Raw genomic sequence first — 23,265 nt, 5'->3', positions numbered from 1 at the left:
AGTGCATGTCATGTCAAGCGAAATCTGTGCCTTACATAATCCAAAAAGAGTGATAGAAGATTCAAATTACAAAGTAACTGGACAATACTGCATTTCAGTATCACATACTATCATAGCCAAAAGTGCATATCATCTCAGCATCGCCATTAAAAAGACATCAATAGAAACAGATGTGTGTGTGTGTGTGTCTCCGTGGGAAAGAATGCAGAGTTAAGAAATAGATAAAAAAAAAAGTTATGAGAACGAACAGTCAGACCAGCTTTGTTTCTTCACATCTGCGGCATTGGGTGCCAGAATGAATTGATCTCTGTATCTGGGTGCTTGCATTCGTGTGTGTGTGTGTGTGTGTGTGTGTGTGTGTGTGTGTGTGTGTGTGTGTGTGTGTGTGTGTGTGTGTGTGTGTGTGTGTGTGTGTGTGTGTGTGTGTGCATAACAGCATACGCACACCTGTATCAAGCTGGATGCATCTTTAGAGAGGCTGTAAGTACTTGGATAAAATGTGCCATAACAGAACCAGGGGCTACATAAACAAGGCTGAGAGAGAATGCAAACAACCTCTACCAGCTGTCTAAATACAACGCAACGGACACACATCCACGTTCTGAAGGTGGAAAAATGCTATTTTCCTCAATTTGATGTTGGAAAAAGCAATGTAGAAATAGAAACCTAAAGGGAACACACAAGGACATAGTCTACACTTAGTTGGAACTCGTAGTTTGATCATCACTGCAGACTACCCACTGATCAATTTAATGTCTGCCCACAAGGTGGGCCTGGCTCCGAAACAACAAATCAACTCGTTCTGTTGGGGTGTCATTGAGTGGTTCGTCTATAGTATCGTCTATAGTTTAACACTGTAACTGTCTGTCTGTCTCACCAAAGCTGGATCCAGTTCCTCATTCATCACAGCCTCGTTCTTGATCAGGGCCACACGCTGGGCAAAGCGACACGTAGAGATGGATTCCTGAAGAGAAAGAATGATTGAAAGAGATTCTTTATCAGACCAATTCAAACATCAATACAGTTTGAGAATGTCTGTAATGTTTGTTTTTCTGTGTGGCAGAGATATTTCTCCATACTAATCATTCATTCATTCATTCATTCATTCATCCATCCATCCATCCATCCATCAGTCCATCCATCCATTATCCAAATACGGGGATGCTGGAGCCTATCCCAGCAGTCATTGGGCTGCAAGCGGAGAGACACCCTGGACAGGCTGCGGGGCCATCACAGGGCTGACACACACACAAACATTCATTCATGTATTCATGTATTGCTTCTAGTTACTAGCAAATATAGACCACAGGATTTTATTTTTTTTTACTGTGATAGCACACAATAGTTTTTCATTCATTGCCCAGGAGCTGGTACTAAGGCTCAAGGTAATATATTTAGGCCATGTAAGATGCCTTAACATTCCACACCTTATATGCATCCTTCTGAGTTGAAACCCATTTTCATTTTGGACAAGAAAAATTATGGATGATGAAGATGAATACGTATAAACACTGATGATTAAGAAGAACACAGAATGCTTCTACAGCTGCAGCCACAGCCTGCAGTAGATGATTTAGGTGAATACATATGTATCTAACTGTTCCCAGAGACAAATGAGGCTAGTAACAACAGCTACGCTAGGAAACTGGCAAATCAAACACCGTAGCCCCATTTGAAATGATCAACACATTTATTTTTTTTATTTTTTTTTGCATACTATGAGAACAATTCATCAAAATGTGGCTTTCTGCAGCCCTGTCTTACTTCAAGGTTCCGCTTATCCACCGAGATGGTGGCGATCATGGTGGTCATGCAGTTGCCCCCCAGGCTGTCCCTCAGCACAGAGGTCATCATGGAGTTCCTGTAGGGGATGTGGGAGCGGTTCTTCTCTGACAGAGCTATGATGACCTGGTAAAAGGCAGAGAGACGTGAAGACAATGAAGAGACAGATACAGTACGAAAGCTACTGAAGAGAGGCAGACAGCGGTAGCTTTCAAAACTCATTCTAACATAATTAAACGTCTGAGAGATGGTGCGATTACAGTTTCACAGTTAATATAGTGACTGTGTGATTACCATATATCAAAATGAAAAGCTAGTTTGATGTGAAATTAGTTCAGCTGAAGTGTACCAAATGAGGCGACCTGAATGAAATTTAGTTTTGTTATGCATCTTTCTGAAAATGAAAAAGAATATTAATAATGCTGGCCTGTACTTGTTAAATACATGCAGTGTGCCTAAAAAGACATTTAAATTAGTACGATTTACTGCTGAAATGTGTTTCAGTACATACATAAGAATATTTCAACGACAGATTTCAACACTTGTTCCTATATTGTCTATAAATGAGAGCCATCAATTAGAACTGGGTCTGAATTCAGAACCAGAAGTGTCTACCTGCTCCAGATAGTGCAAGGAGAGGTTGATGTACTTGGCCTCGGTGAGTAGCTGTCCACCAACACCTGTCTTTCCCACCCTCTCTGAACCGGCCAGGTCCACCAGGTGAAGCTTGGAGCGTCGGAGGGTTGCAGAGCCTGGTTCACGTGTGCACAGATGCACCGTAAAAATACAGTGAGACCGTGTGGAGGCTTGGTTCATGGGTGTCTGCAGGATGGGAGACGGAAAAAGGAGAAAATAAAAAGAAGCGGGGAAAACAGAATGTTAAAAACAAAAATGCTGAGAGCCACACTGTAGGAACAGGTTTTAAGACACTGATCTTTTTTTTAAAAAGGGATATGGGGCAAGCATAACTGACTGGTATAAACATTTGATATTTGCCGATCACTCATCTTATCTCGTAGAAGCATGAGTTTTCTCATCAGTCTGGCGGTTACAGAATATCCTCTGACAAGAAAACAAAGCATCCAGTAGACGCCAAAGTATAATGGGGATTTTGTTGGTCATCCGGGGTACTTTCCATATTCAGACAAAAAAAAAAACCCTGTTTTCTCTCTCTCTGGCTGCTCTGAAGATCCAAGTTGTGCCGTGTGTGACTGATGAGCAGTAAACATGTGGCGGCAGCTTTATAAAAGCCGATGTCGGGTTTTCAGATGTTGACAGTAACAGTTGAAGTCAGGTTGACACCAGGGGCGGACAGAAATAGAAATGCATTGTGACTCATCACCAGACAGGATGGGTCGCTCACGGTCTTCACAGAGAGCTAAAATATACAGAGGAGGTGAATAGTCACAGGCTATGTGTGCTACAACAAGCTCAGCTTTTTTTTCTTTTTTCTGTTTGTGCAACAACCACAGGCAGTTTGAAATGAAATGAAAGAAAGTAGGAGTGAATGGCCATAGGTTTTAATCAGTGCAGAAAGGTTATCCTCGATAACAGAATATATCATGCCTTTAATTAGCTACTGACGGGAAGAGATTTGAGTTTTCTTTAAAAGAGATAATCCACGGCCATTGATCCAAGATATGCATGCGCATGAATCACTTCAGCCGCTGTCATGGAAGGAAGATCATACACATTCCAGTTTACGCCTCTACAAAGGGGCTCTGACCTTGACTTGTGCCTGGCGTAAATGTGCCAACACTTGCTTGTCAGGGCCATGACGGCTCATGACAGATCTTTCAGTATCTTAACCATTCGCTGTCATCCCTCGCCTCACTACAAATTCTTTTCACTCTTCGCCTCTCTTCGATTGCTCCTCTGGGTAACTATCAAAGTGAGGTGAAGCCGCCCTTACACAATTACAAGGCATCAAGTACGTACATAACAGGGTTGCTTGATGGGTTAAGGTTAGACCATGGTTTAGTATTGATAAACCAATTTCCACAATAATTGCTACATTTGAGAGTTTGGTCCTCATCAAAAGGTGCTGGGGTTGGAGACTGGCAACGAAATACTGGTAAAACAGGTAGGTTAGTGAATTCCACTAACCTTGGCAGATGGTTTTGAAGTCAATGGAAAATCAATTGTATTTACAACCATTTCGAGTTCAGAACCATGCGCCAACCTAGCTTCTTTCCAGTTTGTCTGTTCATTTTGATCTTCAACACCACTTCTAACTCTTCTGCTCATCTCCATACTCACACCTTTCCTTCCTCGCTCACTTGAGCCTCTCTTTCGCCACGTTCTCACCCCCTTTAAAACAGCAGTATGACAGCATATCCTCATCAGAGCTGCTTCCTTTGTTCTTCAGAGAGGTGACCTCCACATGTTGATCTAACGCTGACCATATGCTGACCACACATGGTACTGCAGTGAGTCAGCAAGGTTAAAAGGGACGGGGGAGGGGGGTTGACCCCCCTGAAACCAAAAGAGAAATCCCTAATTCAAGAGTAGTTGAGGGCCGTTTTATATGGATCGCATGCAATGTGTTCAACCCCACCCACCCCCTTAACTACCAAAGTGGCACAGTTAGGAAGGGAAAAAGGTGGGATGTGGAGAGAGTGAAACCAAGCCAAGGTCCTACATGTGAGCCTAACAGAGGTTAAGGATGTACAGGTGGAGGGACAGGAAGAGAGGACCAGATGAGTGGAAATGTTTCCTGCTGAGGAAAGGATGAGGAGTTGAGAAGATTTATTTCATTTCCTGTCCAATAAAATAGAGAAGGAGGAGGAGGTCAGGGTCCCGAAGCAAATGAGCTCATGGTCTTTGGGGTATGGCGTGGATGAATATGCTTTTTTCCCCCCATTTTTTCCATATGGCTGGGAGCAAAAGAAGAAAGAAACCAATTCTGTGAACTTGCTTGCAATTCTATGTGGAACAAGCAGTTCTGGGATGATTTTGGCATTGATGAATTGACAGTGTTGATGGTTCTTTGTTTGTCTGAAGCTCAAAGGAGACTTTTTCGAAACAGAGTGAGTCCCACTAAGGTTATGTTAACAAAATTCTACAAGTGGGTGGACTGTTGCACAGGACAAAAACTTTGTTGAAGAATCCCTGCTGAACCACGCAACTCCCACAATGCTTGGTCAATCGTGCAATGTAAATATACAAGAGTGTGTTTTCCACAAATAATTGCTCCCCTGGTTATACAGCAATTGACACTGGGAGTGTGTCTCCATGAAGACAGTATAACATTGTTCAAGCAAAGGAATTAGGCAAAGGAGTAGAACTTATTTAGATCAGGAGAGTACTTGATAGTTGAGGCAAATTTGTAATTATACCTTTACCTGTGCTGCAGGACTTATGACACAAAGCAGCGTTGGGTCCATTTCATTTCAATAGAGAGGTAAAATGAGTTGAAGAAAAAAAAAACACTTCTTGGGCTGAAAAACTTTTTTTTCATGCAAGGTCATCTTGGTTACATCAAAAGATGAATTCAAAATACTTGTCAAATATAAAGGGTAGCTCCTTGATTCAAACCTCATGAACCCATTCACTTTTACAGTCTGCTATTTACTTACAAATAAACCAATTTTCGACAAAAGTAAACAAGGTGAGATCCGCTCTTTTTTCCAAACCTCAGGTTGCCGAGCTGAGCTCACCCAACCGTGAACGTCTCGTCGGTGTGGGGAGTCTGAGTGGCCGAGCATGGAAAAGAACTGCCACAAAATCAACAGAAATTACAAAGGGAATGTTTGGTTATGCTGTGGAAAACATAAAAAGACCACAGTGGTACCAAAGTTATATTATAGAAGTATCTTAAGGTGCATATTGCATTTATGACAAAAAAAACCTTTTTAAGAAGTCCTTGCAATAAATGCCGAGTATATTAATTGATGTTGTAGATAAGCATTGCCATTACTCCCTCAAACGTCAACTGCAAATCGTTGCCATCTCTGAAGATGAATCCCTATGAAAATCTGTGTTTCTGCACTCCTTACTTCTGCAATCACTCGATTGGTATCGCCCAGAAAGAGCAGACTGAGTGCCTCCTCTTCATTTGCAGCCTGTTGAAGTGACAGATTCCTGAGGTGGATGTTCTGGTCTGGATCCTCCATAATTGTTACCTTACTGGAAAAGAAATAACACAAAAAAAAAAAATCAAACATATGCCAGGATTTTGGGGCCATGCCACTACAATAAACAAAGTTACACTTCAAATCATGTATAATAAATGAGTAAGATTCCCCCAAGTCTGGTCAAAACCCAAATAATCCAACATTGTAGTCATTCTACAAACCTAATTACGTTACATCATCTATTTCTCTCCCATAGCCTTGGCCTTCCCCAGCCCGAAACTCAAATAAATCACATATGCAACTCGGTGTGTGCAGAGACCTGGTTTGAAACGTGCATTTTATCTGTCCAGGGGCTCATAACTTGATAATAGACAGGGCTCACTTCTAAAAACAAACTGGGGATTAGCCTCTCCCCACATCAAGCAATATAAAGCAGAGCTGGCTTGGACAGAAGGGACTGAAAGGGCTGTTGTTATATTGCCACATCATTTCTCCCATGCCACCAGGGCAGTGACAGCACGCTACTGAATTGAGATGTCAAAGGGGGCTGAATGACTGGGTAACACATGGGGTAATTATGCTAACACATGGGCAATTGTGTAGCTTAATAAAACAAAATCAGTCTTCATGTGATCAAAGGCCTGTGCTGTGGAATACACATTTTCCTATCTACCCTAACCCCTTCCCTAATATTATTCAAATACTTTCTTTAAAAAACACAACATTTCTGGTGGAAACAGAATCCGTTTTTACTCGTAATTTAAAATCACATGTTCATGAAAGTTTTTCGAAATGATTCATGTGGTTGGTAGAAAAAGAGGGAACTTTTGCGGTCGGGCACACTAAATTGGTGGAGACCAGCAGCGAGAACGGACACATTGTGGCATGATGCTACAATGCATTAAGCCAGACCTCCCAGCTTCAGCTGAGCAAAAACATACATTGCTGACAGGGAGGATGGATGGAAAACATCTTCAAACACAACACAAATTACAGGACAAGATTTATCAATGGGGAGGAGCTCTGAGTGAAAAAGGAACAGCAAGCAAAACCCAAGTTGTATACCAATATAGACCTCAAATGAATGTTTTGTATAACAGAGTTTATGCATTGTTTGGTTTGTTCTGGCGCTTCCTGTCATTTTAGGGTGTGATTCTGACGGCACAGTGGAAAGAAGACAGAGAGCTAGGGAAGAATGAGAAATGATTGGAGAAAGATATAGAGAAGAAGACAGAAAGAAAGAAGCAGACAAGACAGTGAAAAAGAGATTTGTCAGTGCCACAGCTTCTCCTTGAATCAGCAAGTATGGCCACAGCATGGTCAACAGTGGGCACTGTCTATTTACAGAAGACTGTGATTTGTGGGTACTTAAACCTTGAGCTGGATCTCCTGCAAAAGTGGAGAACAACTTTAGAACTTGCACAGAAAAATATAGGACAAAAATCCTTATGGCAACATAATGGACCAAGACTTGTGCCTGTGTCTACTTTCAAAGCATGAACACAGAAGAATAATAAAAATATATCAGAAAACTAAAGTTTAGCCTAATTAAACCCCAAATCATACATTTTGAGCTGTAGAGATGTCCGAAAGCCTTCATGAAACCTATCAGTACTGCACATCTTGGCCAATTTAAACATCAATTAAGATAACTTTACTGAAATGCTTCTTATGAAAGAAATTGTAGTTGTGCCACCCTCTTTCACTTTAAAGTTTCACCTATGCTGTTCACACCCCAGTTGGTCATGCAGTAAAGGAGTTTTTTAGGTAATGTGACATTAGAAGTCAGACACTAAAAGAAGATAACAGACTGTCGGGTTCGATGGCCATCTCTATACCCATTGCTTAAGATAAACACCCCCTTTCCCACCCCACTCCACCCAACTGGCATTTTTCAATATGCACTGGGTAGAGACAAACTGAAACCACGTATTACATTACCTTTTGAAATTCCTATATATTTTGTTATTTTTTTTTCTTTTTTCTTTTTAGCAATTTCATATCATTTTAAGGCATCTGTGTAACACATTGGTGGTTTTATATATATATATATATATATATATATATATATATATATATACACAGAGCATTTTTTTACCCCCTCAGAAACAATCAATGGTGTTGATAGAAGTGCTCAACTAATGAGGAGCGGAATATCAATGTATATGGAATATATATGCATTAAACGTTTTTTCCTACATATATAGTACGTGTGTGTGTGTGTGTGTGTGTATATATATATATATATATATATATATATATATATATATATATATATATATATATATATATATAAAATCCAGTGAGTCAAATCAATTTACTTAACTCACTGGATTATTTTGCTCCTTATTTGTTGAGCACTTTCCCTACCAGCTAATCAAGTAAATTCTCTATGAGAAAGTACAAGCATGTTTCATGCTGATGATTGCTTATAGCATGAAACATGCTTGTACTGTCTTATACAGAATTTACTTGACTAACTAAATGTTATATATATATATAAAATCAGTGTGCCATTTTATATACGTATATATACACTACCGTTCAAAAGTTTGGGGTCACCCAAACAATTTTGTGTTTTCCATGAAAAGTCACACTTATTCACCACCATATGTTGTGAAATGAATAGAAAATAGAGTCAAGACATTGACAAGGTTAGAAATAATGATTTGTATTTGAAATAAGATTTTTTTTACATCAAACTTTGCTTTCGTCAAAGAATCCTCCATTTGCAGCAATTACAGCATTGCAGACCTTTGGCATTCTAGCTGTTAATTTGTTGAGGTAATCTGGAGAAATTGCACCCCACGCTTCCAGAAGCAGCTCCCACAAGTTGGATTGGTTGGATGGGCACTTCTTGCGTACCATACGGTCAAGCTGCTCCCACAACAGCTCAATGGGGTTCAGATCTGGTGACTGCGCTGGCCACTCCATTACCGATAGAATACCAGCTGCCTGCTTCTGCTCTAAATAGTTCTTGCACAATTTGGAGGTGTGTTTAGGGTCATTGTCCTGTTGTAGGATGAAATTGGCTCCAATCAAGCGCTGTCCACTGGGTATGGCATGGCGTTGCAAAATGGAGTGATAGCCTTCCTTATTCAGAATCCCTTTTACCCTGTACAAATCTCCCACCTTACCAGCACCAAAGCAACCCCAGACCATCACATTACCTCCACCATGCTTAACAGATGGCGTCAGGCATTCTTCCAGCATCTTTTCATTTGTTCTGCGTCTCACAAACGTTCTTCTTTTTGATCCAAACACCTCAAACTTGGATTCATCCGTCCACAACACTTTTTTCCAGTCTTCCTCTGTCCAATGTCTGTGTTCTTTTGCCCATCTTAATCTTTTTCTTTCATTGGTCAGTCTCAGATATGGCTTTTTCTTTGCCACTCTGCCCTGAAGCCCAGAATCCCGCAGCCGCCTCTTCACTGTAGATGTTGACACTGGTGTTTTGCGGGTACTATTTAATGAAGATGCCAGTTGGGGACCTGTGAGGCGTCTGTTTCTCAAACTAGAGACTCTAATGTACTTATCTTCTTGCTCAGTTGTGCAACGCGGCCTCCCACTTCTTTTTCTACTCTGGTTAGAGCCTGTTTGTGCTGTCCTCTGAAGGGAGTAGTACACACCGGTGTAGGAAATCTTCAATTTCTTAGCAATTTCTCGCATGGAATAGCCTTCATTTCTAAGAACAAGAATAGACTGTCGAGTTTCAGATGAAAGTTCTCTTTTTCTGGCCATTTTGAGCGTTTAATTGACCCCACAAATGTGATGCTCCAGAAACTCAATCTGCTCAAAGGAAGGTCAGTTTTGTAGCTTCTGTAACGAGCTAAACTGTTTTCAGATGTGTGAACATGATTGCACAAGGGTTTTCTAATCATCAATTAGCCTTCTGAGCCAATGAGCAAACACATTGTACCATTAGAACACTGGAGTGATAGTTGCTTGAAATGGGCCTCTATACACCTATGTAGATATTGCACCAAAAACCAGACATTTGCAGCTAGAATAGTCATTTACCACATTAGCAATGTATAGAGTGTATTTCTTTAAAGTTAAGACTAGTTTAAAGTTATCTTCATTGAAAAGTACAGTGCTTTTCCTTCAAAAATATGGACATTTCAATGTGACCCCAAACTTTTGAACGGTAGTGTATATATAAAATGCCACACTGCCTGATGAGCTCAATGCACTCATCAGGCAGCTGATGAGTTCATTGAGCACGAAACAAGCTTGTTCTGCAATTTAACAACTTTGAGCTATAAATAAATAAATATATATATATATATATATATATATATACGAATATTTAATCCTACTTAAAATATGATGTCCAGTAGTAAGGTGGGCTTATCCAAATAACAGGTAAAAAATATTAGTTGTTTCCACTGCAGCACATGAGTAGAGTCATCAGTAGGGTCGACTCTGACTGGTTTGTTCAGTTCAGTGATTTTTTTTTCTAACAAACTCTGGCAAAATGGCAAGACAGACAGACAGACATAATATTTTTTTAAAAAGGCGAAAGAGAAAATCGAGAGACATTCATCAGATAAGGGTGGGGCAGGGACAAGAAGTAAGACAGACAGCCAGAAGAAATGGATGGACGAGAAACATTGCCTCGGACAGAAACAGCCACCAGCTATGAAAAACTCCTCCACACAGTCAGCTAGCTCTTCCCTCCAGTGCTGTCCAGCACCCTGTCACTTCTCCTCTCGAAATTTTACCCCATCTTTTGAATGTCTGGCCTTTGGGTTGGTTGGTCCTCACCGTCTGCTAATTGTTCTTGTCTATTGCCCTCCAAAACCATCCTCTATGTTTCTCTCAGAGGTCCTTACACTTGCCTGTTCCATGTCACCAACTACGCTCATGCTAGGTGATTTTAACATCCATGATGACTCCAACAGTTGTGCATTTGCTGCTGGGTTTCTGTCTCTCCTTGACTGTTTCAACATCACTCAGCATCCATGTTCTGGACATTGTCTGCTCAACGGGTTTTGCCCCCTCCAACCTGCGTGGACTGGCTGTTACCATCTCTGACCATCTTGATATCCTCTGTAATATGGCTGTTCCCCTAACAAAAACCATTATATAAAGGAACATTAAAATCAGCCAGCACAACTGTTCTAAGAAATAAACTTCAAACACAAAATAACCCAGATCCTCTTACCTCCTCAACAGAGGAGTTGGTGTCTCACTAGGACACACTCCTCACCTCCAGCCTTGACTCTGAAAAAGTCTGAAAAATCAGACCATCTTTTTCTCTGTCTGCTCCTTGGTTTACCCCTGTGCTGCACTCATTGAACTCTGCTGGCAACTGGAGAGGCTTTATAAAAAAAAAAAAATTTTAAATCTGGTCTTCCAGTCCACTTGGAGGCCTACATGGATCATGTCAAGGACTACAAGAATTCCGTCTCTCAGGCCAAATCAATTAACAATACTAACCTTATCAATAACAGCAAAGGAAATCCTGGATTCCTCTTCTCCACCATCAACAGGCTATGTCAGCCCCTGAATCCCATTCCCATCACCAGCTTTGTACAAAGCTGCAACGTGTTTCTGGACATTTTTCAGTCACAAAAATCAAATTCATCTACCAGCAACTCCAATTATCTGCCATCACGGCCTAAGCTCAGGGTGTGACTAGCACTGCCCTCTCAACCCCCCTGCCAAACTGCCATTTCTCCACTTTCCCTCCTGTTGATGCAGCCCACACTGAAGAGCTGATCACCAGATCTAAAGCCACCACCTGCTTACTGGATCCAATGCCATGTTCCTTGGTCAAGTCTACCTTCTCTGTGCCCTCTTGTGGTGAGTATTGTGAACTCATCTCTGCTGGCTGGTGCTGTTCCCCCCTCACTTAAACTGGCTGCAGTCATTCCCACCCTTATGTAGCAAGGATTGGACCAAAATTGCCTAGACAACTATAGGCCCATTTCCAACCTCCTGTTTCTTGCTTAAAACTCTGGAGCGGGCTGTTGCCACCCAATTACAGTGTCACATGACTAACGATGACCTATAAAAACCTCTCCAATCGGGTTTCTGGGCCAAGCATAGCACAGTAATGGCCCTTGTAAAGTTATTAACAGCAGCTTCCTCATTGCCGCTGATTTCCGCTATCTTAACATCCTCATCTCTGCTGCCTTTATGCCTTTGTTATGCGTTTTTTTATCTTTTGCCTGTAAAGCACTTTGAATGAGCTCTGTGATAAGGTGCTATACAAATAAACTTGCATTGCTTTGCCTTTGACACCATCTTTCACACCATTCTCATTGATCGCATGGAAACAGATCTGGGTATCACTGGAATAGCACTGGATTGGTTCAGATCCTACCTAACTAACCGACAGCAGTATGTGTCACTTGGGGACTCAAAATCCCCGCCAGCCCCTGTCAACCAAGGTGCCCCTCAAGGTTCTGTGCTTGGTCCCCTGCTGTTCATCATATACATGTTACCCCTGGGCAGTGGTGGATCTAGAGATTTTTTCCTGGGGTGGCAAAGGGGTGGCAAGACTGTGTCCCAGAGGTGGCAGCTGCCACCCCTTGCCACCCTGTAGATCCGTGCCTGTGAGGGGGAGGGGGATTCTAAATCGGCGACTTCTGTTTGAGATGAGTTTGGTGCGGGTCTCATTGACCTTCACCATGCATGTACATAAAATATACTTTAAAAACATATTATCTGATTTATAAATGGGGTGGCAACAGGGCTGGCAAGACTGCGTCCCAGAGGTGGCAGCTGCCACCCCTTGCCACCCTGTAGATCCGCCCCTGCCCCTCGGCCAAATTAACTAAAATCACAGTTTAAACTTCCACTGCTATGCTGACAACACACAGTTTACATCCATTCCAAACCCATCTCACCACTCCCTCCCCTATCTCTGATTGGTTTTATTAAGGACATCAAAAACTGGATGGCTTCAAATTTACTCAAGTTCAACAGCATAAAGCTAAGGTGATGTTGGTGGCTCCAAAGGCTCTGCACAATAAAGTAGAAGATGGTCCTGTCCATTTATGGCTGTTCCATCTTCCCATCCTCTGAGGTCAGAGATCTAGGCGTTGCCTTAGACCTCAACTCTATCCTTTGAGCCTCTCATCAATTCTGTCACCAAATCTGCCTTCTTTTTCCTCAGTAACATTTCTTGACTCCACCCATCCCTCACAGACCCTCATCATACTGCTTTTGTTACATCTCGCCTAGACTATTTTGGGTGTCAGGCAAAGCCCTGGATAGGCTCCGCATAGACTATAAGAACCTGCTCCTCACCTACAAGGCCCTCCATGGCCTTGCCCCCTCATACCTCTCCAACCTCCTCCACATACACGCCCCTCCCCATAGTCTCCGTTCCACTGACACTGGACTCCTCACCATTCCAAAAACTAAACTCTGTACCATGCAGGACTGGGCTTTCAGTGTTGCTGCCCCCAAGCTCTGGAAAAATCTCCCCCCAGCAACCTGCAACTTGGACTCCATCACCACCTTCAAAAACAGACTCAAAACTGACTTGTCCAAGCTGGCTTTCCCCTCAGTGTAGCATGCTCCTTTACATATATTTTACTATTCTTAGATATAATATTCATAAATAATTCTTTTAATGTTTATATTACTGTTTATTGTATATATATATATATATATTTATTTTTTTTACTGTTTCTTGTTGTTCTATATTACTGTACAGTGTCCTTGGGTTTCCTGAAAGGCGCTTTAAATCCAATGTATTATTATGATGACCACATTCATTGCTGTCCCACAGGCTCATTATGTCAGTTGGCAGCTCGTAGTAGAACAGTAAATACTAAGAGTAGTGTCTCCATGTTTCACCACACAGTGAGTCAACACCAGGTTGACAAATGGAAGTTTGGGAATACAGCAAGGCTGAAGCCACAAGTTTTAATAGGAACAATGGAGCCAGTGGTGATTTGTCTTTTCTATTGAAATTATATGAATTACTCGTGAGTAAAATGTCTTAAGGGAGAAAAACACAGCACAATTAGCTGGCCTGAAAATAAAGTATGTTAGTTTAGAATGCCTATATGCTGACATCAAAGGCTAAGAAAGGAGATACTGACGGCAGATCCTCCAAATTAGATGCTTCATGACGGGGGTCCAGAAGGTCATAGCCCACCTCATTGTAGATCTCCAGATAAGAGATGTGGGTGGTATATACCATACTGCTATCCTGTGGATTGACAATTATAGTAAATTAAATGGGCTCATTAAAATCTTAATCTCCTGGTACAATGCCATTCGTTCTAGGTAGTGTCATAATTGACTCTTCCATAATTGAGGGTTAAAACCCTTACCAATTTATGGCAACAGGTAAGAACACATGCATTGTCAGAATGAGATAATAAATGATAGTGCAGAGAAGATACAGTCTTAAAATTATGATAAAAATTTTAGATACATGTTTAAGTAAAAATATTTATGTATATCTAATTCTTCAGATTTCCTTTTATAGGGATGCAAGCCATGCTATGCCAACCTGACTGAAGCGCTGGTATATGTAGGAGAGGGTGCGAGGTATGATACCACGATCACTGTAGTGTTCTGCCCCTCCCGTGATGACAAAAGTCTTCCCACTTCCCGTCTGGCCATAAGCAAAGATGGTGCCATTGTATCCTGCCAACACACTGACCAGACAAACATACACAAGGACACCAATACATCAACATCAATTTCTGCTTGGTCTTTGCAGCCTCTACAAATGGAAAAGGTTTGTATATATACTTTTCACACAAAGATATAAACAAATTCACGAATGTCTATTTCTAATGTAATGACCACCCCTGTGTTTGAGGGATGTGTGGGTTTGCTTAATTTCTCTTTGTGTCAAAGCACAAACATTTGATTGATCTTAAGCCATGCAGAACTACATTATAAAAAGCTTTTCAAAGTAGAATTATTAGTTACCATAAATGTTATTAATATTTAATGTTATTAATGTTTGTTTAATTGTTAAAATTATAGCCTTAGGGCATCCAGGTAGCATAGCGGTCTATTCTGTTGCCTTCCAACAAGGGGATCACTGGTTCGAATCCCCGTGTTACATCTGGCTTGGACGGGTGTTCCTACAGACGCAATCGGCCATGTCTGCGGGTGGGAAGCTGGATGTGGGTATGTATCCTGGTTGCTGCACTAGCGCCTCCTCTGGTCGGTCGGGCCGGGCGCCTGTTCGGGGCAGAGGGGGAACTGGGGGGAATAGCATGATCCTCCCACATGCTACATCCCCCTGCCGAAATGCCTCACTGTCAGGTGAAAAGAAGCGGCTGGCAATTCCACTTGTATTGGAGGAGGCATGTGGTAGTCTGCAGCCCTACCCGGATCAGCAGAGGGGGTGGAGCAGCGACCGGGATGGTTCGGAAGAGCGGGGTAATTGGCCATGGTACAATTGGGGAGAAAAAGGAGGAAAGATCCAAAAGAAAAAAAAGAAAAAAAATATAGCCTTAGCCATGGTACCTTCATAGACCGAGATGCACTGGAAAGAAGTTGCAGAAAACTGTACTAACTATCACCAACTTCTTGTTAATTTGCATAATGTGCCTTGGTTTGACTTCACCATATTAATTTGCAGGAGTGTGGGTAGACTACCAGCTCGAGCCCAAAGCTGACACCAAAAGTCTGAGCGAATTGAACCTGACACTATAAATCCGCAGGAAAAGACTGCAGCAAGCGTAGAGCGGCTATGGCGACAGACATCTGCCGATGAGGGAAGAATGTCTCACGAGTTTGATTGAAAGAAAGAGACCAAACCCAGTCAAAATAGGCAGCGCCTGTTGAATTTTGGTTTGGCATTGAACTGGACACCACACGTGCACAGGGGCCATGGGACCCATTCTTTCGAGAGTACTTAGCCTCTTTTTGAATGAAACGCACAACCAAAGGATGGTGCTGAATATATGAAAACGAAAAGAAATGATAAATTGGCCATGCAAAATTCTCCTGTTCTATAGTGTTGGAAGACAACCAGGGAAAAATTGTGAAATGACAGAGTAGCCAGACACACGAACCGGGATCAAAGGTGAGAATAAACGCACTCTCACTTGACTATTTCAAGAAAATAGGGTATCATCTTGACATGGTATTTTCCATGATAAATTATAAACAAACTAAAGAATGTCCAGCCTCCAGCTATTTCTAATGGAATAGCAAACCCTGTATTTGAGCGGTGTGTGGGTTTCCCTCCCCTTGTGCTGTACAATTCCACACCCTGCATGCAGCGAGTAAAGGAAAAATCTCCATGTCAGTTTGTATAAAAAATTACGTCCGCTCACGAGAATAGAGGTTGGTTATTCTGACTTTGGATGGCCATTGGTCAGCCACTTAATCCAGCATGAGTCATGGTGGTGATTGGCAGAGAGGGGATAGGACACAGTGTTTGGTTTAATGTCAGTGCTAATGATGCGGCCGGGGCCATGCCACCGAGGCCTGGGCGTTTCCCCATGCTTGTTCCTGTTTACACCTCAGCTTGCCTGGAGACTGGCAATACTTGTCCAGGACACTTGAGATGTCTGTTTTTCCAGAGCAGATTTTAAATGGAAATGACAAGTCTGGATTTAAAATCATCCAAAAGACACCGAGATGGTAATTATGGTAAAACTGAATAAAGGTATCAGGAAAAAATGATTTTTTTAGTTAGATATAACACAAGTTCAACAGAGGCGTAAACAAATCTTGACCATCACACCATCTCTGGGCACACATCAATTTTATTCTTTGAGGCGTTTTTCTTCTTGTTTAGCCACTGCTCTATCCTGTTATCCCCCCCCCCCATCCCCACCATCCTTCACTAAAGATGGACCGCAGATTTCACACTACTGTGCCCATCCAGATACAGCTTTGTGAAATGGGGCTACAATGCAGACTGAGGGCAAGCTTGCCAGCCAAGCATCATTATGTCAGCTGTTTCTCCATTAGAGCCATTAATCCTAGTTTGTTTTTAAACTACTGTGTTGGGGTTGAAATGCATGGTTTTGGTTACACCACAGTAGAGACAGAGATCGGTGTTCAAATGAATAAGTTAAAGCTTCTGGATAAACTTCAGAGCTATGCCAAGTATAGCGGAGTACCAATAGACAGTTATTGCTAGTTGAGGAGATAGGTGTTTGCTTGCATAGAATTGTTGGCGTTGATAGTCCCAACAGTAAAATTGCAGTTCTTCATATTCATTCCCGACTAAACCTGAATGCAAATGTTTCCTGACAACGGGGGCTTTAGGAAAATCATTGTATGTCAGTCCAATTTTGATTCTGTTTTTGATTATGGTGACCAAACTTGCTACTGTAACTGGGATCGTTTCAATATCAACACAAGCTAAATAGCATCAAGAAACCAACTGGATACGTTATTTGAGTCCTGGTTCTCATGTAATTTAGCCTATGTCAGCCCAAGCGCAAATGTCTTCCATAATCTTTTTCAATAGCCTTTGTGGCAAGGATATTGCGGCCTAGGACCTAGTCTATTCCTTTAATTGTCGTTCAAGGCAACTTAGTCCACTAGGAAATGGGAGCTGCACTGTTGAAATTACTCACGCCTGTGCCTCAGCCACTGTGGTAAGACTAGTTTAACAAGGTTAAGACCTTGTGGAATTCAGAACATTCCATTAAAACACTATAAACGGGCATCCTGCAAAGGGTACACAGAACTGGCAGCAGACTAAGAAATGTCTGACCATGTGGACAGATTGTTCATGGCTAGACATGATGACTTGTACCCTTTAGGCTGTGTATGTCACAGTCATATTAAAGCCTGAGACGTCTGGATCGAACTGATCGGGCAAGATATAGTGTAGCTGACATCAACTTGATATCAGCCATATGCCACAAAAAAGGGGTGTTATTGTAAATCCGTTAGCTGGGGATGCCAACCCAGTACACAGGGCTGTGAACCCATATGAATCAGATCAAAGATATCTGAGTCCTTAGTCAGCCGATCCAGACGTCTCACTATGTTGTTTACTTGTTTTATAAAAGCAAAGATAATGCAAAGCACTTGTGGGATTCTCCAAATAGCACCTATTATGACTAAAAAGTGGAATTGGGGCTGGATTGGGGGTTGAGGAGATGGAACTCCTGAGCCAGAAAGACAGAGTAACAGAGTGGGGGAGATGGAGACAAAGAGTCTTTCTCAGATAACAGCAAGACAACCAACATTTGATCACAGGAAATTCCAAGTAAATCTCCCTCTACTCTTGGCTGTTTTCCCTTTGGGAAGCCAGTCCTAATTTAGACTAACCTCTGGGCAGGGGTGAGGCTCTGTCAGACACCATACAAGTTCCCATAAGGTGCAGAGGTACCTTGGAGGTTAGAGAAGTAAGCAACTGAATTCCATCATGGAGGCAGATGGAAGAGCGAAGAATTGAATTACAGATTGCTTCATTCTCTTCTGTAAGTGGCTACCATAAGAAACACATTTTATCAATAAACAGAATCTGATTTAACTGTCCATGGTATTAAACTGGGATGAGTAACTAGACAGATATATGACTTTGATATCAATGGAAAGGGAGCTGGCTGAAGTTAGGTATTTCACTGGAATTAGATATCAGGTACTCATCTTCCATTGCAGAGGTTTAAATCGAATCAGCTCAGAACTGGATGGCAACTGTTAGCATACCCTGCTGAGTTAAAAGACAAGATTGGTGTCCAGGCTTGAGTACAATTTACAGTGTACAGTCCTTATTGCCTAGAGTAATAAACAACGCTCAAAATGAGTGACTATGGCATAGCACTGTTTTGTGGCTACAAAATCTTCTAACACGCTTTATGATGGCAGAGTGTGCCATCCTGCATGCCAGTTCAGTCCACTTAGTGGTTTGAATGTTGAAAAAAGGCCAAAAATCACAGAGCAGGCTCCCTCAATTTCTGTCTTAAGTGTAAGCGAAGCTTTACTGTCTTCCCGTCAACAAGACTAACTGGTGCAGTATGTGTGGCCTAGCTGGACCACAACACTGAGAAAGGAGTTGTGGGTGTAAGTGATTGAAACTCTGTTTCCACATTTGTAACTTGAAGAGAACAAAACTCGACGAAAGGTTACAGATCAATGACAAATTGAAGTATTACTAGGAATAATTTCCAATTATACTATATATTTACATTTTTTGACATCACAATAATATTGGAAATATATATTTTACCATTTTGAAAAATGCAGCACTAGTTACCGTAAGTTTACCTGTCTGCAACTGGCTTGGCGATGGTTTCAAAGATCTCCTCTTGTTTGACTATTTGATCAAACACCTTTTGGAATCTAGACACAAAGGAGAAGAACAAAGTCTTTACCACGATGACACACGTGCTTTCCCATATGCCTCACAGCATTTTGACTTTTCAGTGCTGTGGTAAGTAGTCCTGAGGTTAGAAACAGCTGACCAGCAGCTGAGGGGGATGCAAAATCAAGGCCCTTCAAAGGCAAAAACAAAACAGCAAAAAAATAAAAGAATTGCTTACATCCTACTCCGGTCTATTTGTTTAGCCCACTATTAACAAAGCATGCAGCTAAAACATATGTTGCTCAGTTTCTTACTCATTTCAAACATCTAAAGCTTAACACAGTTACCCACATCAGTACTGAACAAGGCATTAAGTATTCCATGGAACAGGAAGATTTTAGTCATTCTGTCTTCAAGGGGAATCACACCCCGTCATGTAATATCCGAAAGAAAGAGGAGAGTGATTTGAAAGGAATCTGCCCCACAAGAGTGTTAAATGTGGAAATTTTATTTCTATATGGGCAAAAGGGAACCTCCACAGCCTATTATAAGACTCAGTGGTTTTACAAGGCTCTCAGTGTCCACTGCTGTCTGACTCCCTAACTGTGAATTTAGGGCTTGGAAGCGTGGCACGGCCCTGCCCAGAGGGGTATGAAGGGCTGCAGCTTTCACCACCAGCCTAAAACAGATGTTTTGGCTTTGCAAAGACAAAATTGTCTGGTGAACTATTCATGGGAAGAGTTCTTATGCAACCTTGGGGGTTTAAATATAAGTTTGCTATGTATATTCCTTTATGCTGTGAGGCTTATTGATTTTCCCATTTTACTTTCCATTTTGATTCATTTGGAAACTAAAGGTAAAGAAAACTGTTGTGGAAGCAGTGGCACAGGTTTCACCCACCTGAACTTGTAATTCTCTTTCTTGTTGTTAATGAAGCCATCTGTGAGGTCTTTAGGCACCACAAACTCCAAAGAAGCCCCGGTCTGCTCTTCGTTGTCCACAGAGTACACCTGAGGGAGCCAGAGACAACATCAGAGTCAGCACCACAGTGGAACCAGGCCTACTAGGCACATAACATTTGAGCATCAAGGAAATATAAAAATCCTGAGTATGGGTAGCCTAACTTGTTGATTGACCAAAGAAGGATGTCTGAGGATCTAGACTACCAACATGTTAATTTATCTACTGTGTGTCCTGAAAATATGGACTACTATTAGTGCTATAATGCACATGGTTTTTGTGGCCCCAACTTAATATGGGACACAATACATTTTCCTAAGGTCTCAAATACAATTTTGGTCATATGTATTTTAGTGAATGTCAGCAAAGTGGAAGAGGAAAATATGGTCTTTTTTTAAAATGTACTTTCCATTATATTGAGCTACTCTGAGATTGGTATCATTGCCGAGGCACTGTTGGGAATTAACCACCTCTCATTACTGCCAAAGCCATCGCTCAGCATACAGAGGATAACCTGTAGAACCCACAATCAATACCCTCTCAGCTTGAACAGTGGTGGACAATTAAACTGAGCTTTCCTGATTATGATCACTCTCACAGTCTTTTTGAGCTCAAATATATGCTGTGGCATATGTTTCCCACATACACTGATTTTATCATTAAGTCTCCATCGTCTGAGATATTAAAGATAAGGCCAGAGTGACTGGATTGTTTCTCAGTATCGCGACGGCTGCAGTATTGCCCTTATACTATCACAGTGTTGGGGTGTCTACTCACAGATAGCAGATTCTCAAAAAGCCCCCAGGTGATTGCTGTACTCATCCAGTTATCTGGTTAACAACGACTTGTGCTGAAGTACAAGTGAAACCTTTTGCATAATTTGATTATTTCCTATATAAGCATGTGTACCCAGACAAAGTGTGTGTGCGTGTGTGTGTGTGGGGGGGGGGGGGCTCACTCGTGAAAATAGGCTCTTTACTCATATAAAGCATAACTGTGCTTTACATGGGGAATATCAGTCCCCAGGAGCACATCGGTGCGCTATATGTACACCACAGAAAACTGCAAAGTAACTAGACTGAAACATAATGAGAATACTAGATCAAATAGATGTAATAAAGCAGAGTGACAATTTGCAATATTCTTCTCAACTAGCAGACTGTCTAAATGCAATAATATCATCTCCGTTAAGTAAACTCGATTCAAAAAAGGACTGGTTGTTAAAATCCCTAGTGTTTGCACTGCAACAGTTTCGGTGGGAAATAAACTGGAGATGTCTGCCAAGGTGACATTGCCACCACCAGGACACATCATCAGTTGTGTACCTCAGCATCACAGGGTGTTTCGGGCCTTTTATCACAAGACACCCTCTGCTGAGGCAGGCCCACCACAGGTTGATCGGTCCTGGGTGTGTGACCTGTGGTTAGCTGTTCACCCTGGCAGCCCAGATGGCGTCTCTCCTTTTGATCCAGATCCAGTGGCTAGTCCTCTCAGCAGTGTCGGCTAGCTCTTTGATCACTCTCCTGTGGGCCTGCCCCCTGACTCCTAGTTCCCTCAGGGGTTTTGCTGTGGAGCTGGCAACAAAGCCCCTACAACCCACCTCCACAGGGCGCACCTTCACCTTCCAGCCTCTGTCCTCTGCTTCGGCTGCTAGGTTGGCGTACCGCAGCTTCATCGACTGCATCCTCCCAGGGGACTGTCAGCTCAGTGATGTAAGTGAGCTGGCAAGAGCTGGACCAGAGGACGAGGTCTGGTTGCAAGGTGGTTGTTGCGATCTCTGTCGGGAAGATGAGCTTCTGGTCCAAGTCCACCCGCATTTCCCAATCCCTGGCTGAGTTTAGTGAGCCTAAATCGGGAAGTGAAGGGTTGGCCTTCAGTTTATCCCCCTCCCGAACGAAAGCTGGGGAATGCCGGGGCCCTTCCTCGTTGTTGAAGGGTTGGGCGTTGATGGAAACCCTCATGCGCTCTAGTTCAGCTGCCAAGCACCTGAGCACCTGATTGTGTCGCCAGGTGTATCTGCCTCGGGTGAGGCTGGTCTTGCAGCCAACCAAGATGTGCTTGAAGGTAAGCTAAAGTGTAACACAGCACTTCCAATAATAAAACAGGTGGGGGGGGGGGCACCATTAAGCAGGTGGTGCTTTTGTTTTGACCTTTCTTGGGTAACCCCTTCCACTTTTATCTATTAGCTCTAAATCTAATATAATCATTATGGGGTCTGTCTGTCCAAATCAAATCAGTTTTATTTTGTTTTATGCCATCCTGTTTTATCATTGTTTTATATCGTTTTTCTTTAACTTAACGGAGAGTTGTTTTTTAGTTCTAACTTATTTATTCTCGGTGTATTCTAATTTTACAATTAACTCTCTTTTTACCTGTGCACGATGACCTCATGTCAACCGCACCGCACTTCATTTCATGGCTCGGCTGACTTGGCTGATTAACTGACTGATTTAAAGTGAAGCATCCTTTGGACTTCACTGCCGATTTTTATAAATCCAGCTCAAACAACTTTAACTGCTCTGCTCCTCTCTTCAACACACTCCCGCGTCCTATTTCTAAACAATTAGCGGTAGGTAGCTAGTTGCAAGTAACGAGAAGTACCGTTTTGTATGATTGGTTTTTTTTTTTTTGGCCTGATCGTCAAGATTTATTTATTTTTTTGAAATTCAGCGACGCAGCACGTCGACTGTCTTACTTACCGCCGACGTTTTCTTGGTGGGCTTCACACGAGCAAATATCTGAATCGTCTGTTTCACCATTTTGTCAAAAAACGCAACAGTGTACTGCCCGTGTACTGTAGCTGGACCCGGCCGCTCCTGAGGTTTTGTTGTAGTCGGTTGCCAGGTGATGAGTCACGTGTTCGCTCCCCGTAAAAAAAAAAGAAAAAGAAAAGGCGTCTCTCCCTGTGACGCTTCCTGTCCTTCCGCTTCTGACGTCCCGCTTTGCCGACAGGCACTGCAGATTTATCCACACTGTCGAAACCAGTGAAACATCAGTTGAAAGTGAGGACATTTTCCTTCAAGAAAGACCTAAACGCGGCCCTCCTCCGGGCCGGCCTTAAACCTTAAATGATCTCTATAGTTGCACTTTGCAGCTATTATGAATCATCTAAATACGGCTGTTGGCGTCGGCTGTGACTGTTGTGCCCTCACTACTATAAACATCATTATCATTGGTGTTTACTATTAAGCTCTTATCAGGGGAAATTACCTGTTATGCTGATATGTGGCAATTTAAATCGAC

The 23,265-nt window shown here is 42.2% G+C and overlaps 1 protein-coding gene across 1 annotated transcript in view; it reads right to left on the bottom strand.

Annotated features, from left to right (window-relative positions):
- kif6 (kinesin family member 6) overlaps positions 1-22,781 on the bottom strand; it is a 72,934-nt gene extending 50,153 nt beyond the window's left edge. The window contains exons 1-9 of the mRNA XM_056295348.1: positions 22,722-22,781; positions 19,963-20,072; positions 19,026-19,100; positions 14,338-14,485; positions 13,922-14,031; positions 5,781-5,910; positions 2,398-2,604; positions 1,765-1,908; positions 878-964 (exon numbers count right to left, since the gene is read on the bottom strand). Coding sequence (XP_056151323.1) covers positions 878-964; positions 1,765-1,908; positions 2,398-2,604; positions 5,781-5,910; positions 13,922-14,031; positions 14,338-14,485; positions 19,026-19,100; positions 19,963-20,072; positions 22,722-22,781 — 1,071 coding nt within the window. The remainder of the gene's footprint in view (positions 1-877; positions 965-1,764; positions 1,909-2,397; positions 2,605-5,780; positions 5,911-13,921; positions 14,032-14,337; positions 14,486-19,025; positions 19,101-19,962; positions 20,073-22,721) is intronic.
- Positions 22,782-23,265: the final 484 nt, after the last annotated feature.

This window comes from Lampris incognitus, chromosome 16 (assembly GCF_029633865.1).
Source record: "Lampris incognitus isolate fLamInc1 chromosome 16, fLamInc1.hap2, whole genome shotgun sequence".
NCBI lineage: Eukaryota > Metazoa > Chordata > Actinopteri > Lampriformes > Lampridae > Lampris > Lampris incognitus.
Note: the sequence above shows the minus strand (reverse complement) of the source record. Positions and strands in the feature narration are given on the sequence as shown.